The sequence below is a fragment of the Convolutriloba macropyga genome, chromosome 8, assembly GCF_964194025.1.
Source record: "Convolutriloba macropyga chromosome 8, txConMacr16.3, whole genome shotgun sequence".
NCBI lineage: Eukaryota > Metazoa > Xenacoelomorpha > Acoela > Convolutidae > Convolutriloba > Convolutriloba macropyga.
The window spans coordinates 44,256,378-44,259,160 of record NC_134475.1 but is presented as its reverse complement, the minus strand read 5'-3'; the positions used below and the strand labels follow the sequence as shown (position 1 = coordinate 44,259,160).

Genomic DNA, 2,783 nt, shown 5'->3' with positions numbered 1-2,783 from the left:
AGAGAGAGAGAGAGAGAGAGAGAGAGAGAGAGAGAGAGAGAGAGAGAGAGAGAGAGAGAGTGTGCTAAAACTCATCTGATAAGTACTAGATTTTCACCAAGGCTGAAAAAAATGCTGCTTTCTTTTTTAGACTTTTCATTATAAAAACTGTCATCGCGTCCATTTTCAGAATTTAGCTTGTTTATTTTCAGACTTATGTCCATTCATGTTCAGACTTTTTTGCGTTCATATTTAGACGTTCGTGCCTTTTTCGATGTTTCCAGACTATATTTTTTCGCAATCACCACGCCCCCGCGTGCGTTCATATTCGGCCTGTATGTGCTTAATTCCATTTGGTGGTAGCTCAACCTGGGTAGAAACTTATTCATGCAAAGATATTTCGTGGAACACCAAAAAAATTCATTAGGTTATATCAACAAAACACTCCGAGAGTAATGGCACCTGTTGTCCTCGTCTTATTTTTGACAGTTTATTTTTTATGAAGTCGGGATCTAGACTTGTGTTAATTATGTTAATAATTTAAAACAAACACTAACTTTAGAATAACAAAAACTCCATCTGTGATACTGTAAAGAGTGATTATGGTCTCGCTTGCATTGGGGGAGTAGTTCCAGTTGTAAACACAAACAACAGCACAACTTCCAATCACACCAAGAACTGCAAACACTATCGTACAGCGGCTTGCTACTCCGGGCAAAAAGGTCAAAAGAGTATTGACAAATTCTTCATCAACTTCACCAGACCTGCTGATATTATTTGCAATTAATTCGGACATTTTTGCTAATTCGAATGATCTAATGTGATAACCTAAGTTGAACTAACAGTAACTCGACGTGAGTTATGATCAATAACTATTTTCCACTGTCTAATTACAAATTTTACAATGAGTAATAGATATTTTTTCTGAATGGATCGGATCCTGTATTTTATAAATCAGAGTTTTGTAATAATTGCCGCAATCTAACTGCACTGTGATAGCAAAGCATGAATATAAAATTTTAAAATGAAACAAATAATGGTAATAAAGTTAAGGAAATGATTCTACCATTGTTTTGGAGTTAATTTTTATTCTGCGAAAAAAACTATGAACAAAAATAAATGCAAGAATCTCTATTCTTCGGTGAAAAATCACATTTGAAGTATTTGTGGAGTAAAAATCTGTCCAAAAGTATTAAAAATTGAATTATTGATTTTTTTGTTATCGAACAGCGGCCAAAAGTGAATTTATATTTTGAAAACAGGTCAGATGACAAATTAGGAATTTGTACACGAGGAAACAAATTCCCTGCAAAGCTGGGGATTAGGAATTAAATTTGTCCATAAATTGAAGAGAAAAATGGCTCAGAAGGTAAACTGGGTTGAATAAAAAACACAAAAACCACCCCCACCGATGTTCAACTTCAGCCTCAAAATTAGGGAAAATTGCCCGATGGAAGTAGAAAATGCATATCATATATATGCCACCTCAACTCTCGGTTTAATTTGAATTGCAAATTTATGGCCTTAAATTTTTCCCACCAAAACCTGGGAGAAAGATTTATCTGTTCATAAAGAGGCAGAAATTGTTTCGGAGTAAAATTGGGAAAATTTAGATTCATTTCCACCTTTGGGCTGCAAAAGGAGATAGCAAAAGGAAAAAGAGTCCAGTAAGCTTGGGTGTCCAATTTCACTTTTTGGGAATACTATTTCCCTAACATCCAGAATTCACCCGTTTTTCATTTCACTTCAATTAAAATTTACCCCGAGGCAGGTAAGAAAAAGGGGCTGAGCGGATATGAAGTGACATGTCGTGTTGTAGCGAATGTCACAAGAGCAGAAATAACCGTAATAGGAATATATGACTTGACGTGAGAGAAATAAGGGGTCGTTAATTTTCATTCACATTATACTTGTCAAGAGAGGGGGCTGATATTGTGAGGAAAAGATTATGGGAGTCAGTTTTCGGTAATGATGCCCAAAGAACTGTTTTTTAGTAACATGATCCTTTTACGGTAACATAACCTATATCTTGAGTGTTGGCTTTACTGTAGCCATACACGCTGTTCAAGATATATTCTTAATTTCTATCCGATATCTGGTGGGAATATTGAGCATTAATATTAATCTTGACCCATCAGAAAGCACTTAAAAACAACATATGTGCTCATATTCCCATAATTTTACATTAAAAATGCCCATAAAATCCGTTCTTTATGGCTTTCGTGTCTCGATATAATAATTACGTTGACCACATTCAAGTACCATTCAACGGTGCCTGGGGCGAGGTGTCACCACCAATCAACGCAAAATTATGTAAGATGAGCGGCGAATGCGGAAAATTATGTAAGATAAAATGAATGCGGTGAATGGGGTGAAATTACATAAATCAGGCGGTGAATGCGGTGAAAAAAACCTTTATCTTCTGGTAGCGGTGAAATTACATAATTTCACCGCTGAATTTATCGCTGTAAATACACAAATTCACCGCTTAGAAAAAAGTGTCCGAATTATGCAAGATAAGCGGTGAATGCGATGAAATTACATAAATTTACCGCTTAGCTTAGTGATGAACTTACATAAGTTCACAGCTTAGAAAAAAGAGTCTAAAAGATGCAAGATTTAGAGTTAATTTTAGGGGAATAAAACGATGTAAGATAAATGAACAATGGGGAATAAGTTAATCTAACATCTTTTTGACACTATTTTCTAAGCGGCGATTTTATGTAATTTCTCCACTAGAGTAAGCGGAGAACAAAAAATCACCACATTTCACCGCTCAAAAATGTAATTTCACCACAAAAAAT

The 2,783-nt window shown here is 35.3% G+C and overlaps 1 protein-coding gene across 1 annotated transcript in view; it reads right to left on the bottom strand.

Annotated features, from left to right (window-relative positions):
* LOC142344139 (uncharacterized) overlaps positions 1 to 1,673 on the bottom strand; it is a 69,074-nt gene extending 67,401 nt beyond the window's left edge. The window contains exon 1 of the mRNA XM_075395663.1: positions 537 to 1,673. Coding sequence (XP_075251778.1) covers positions 537 to 775 — 239 coding nt within the window. The 5' untranslated portion in view covers positions 776 to 1,673. The remainder of the gene's footprint in view (positions 1 to 536) is intronic.
* Positions 1,674 to 2,783: the final 1,110 nt, after the last annotated feature.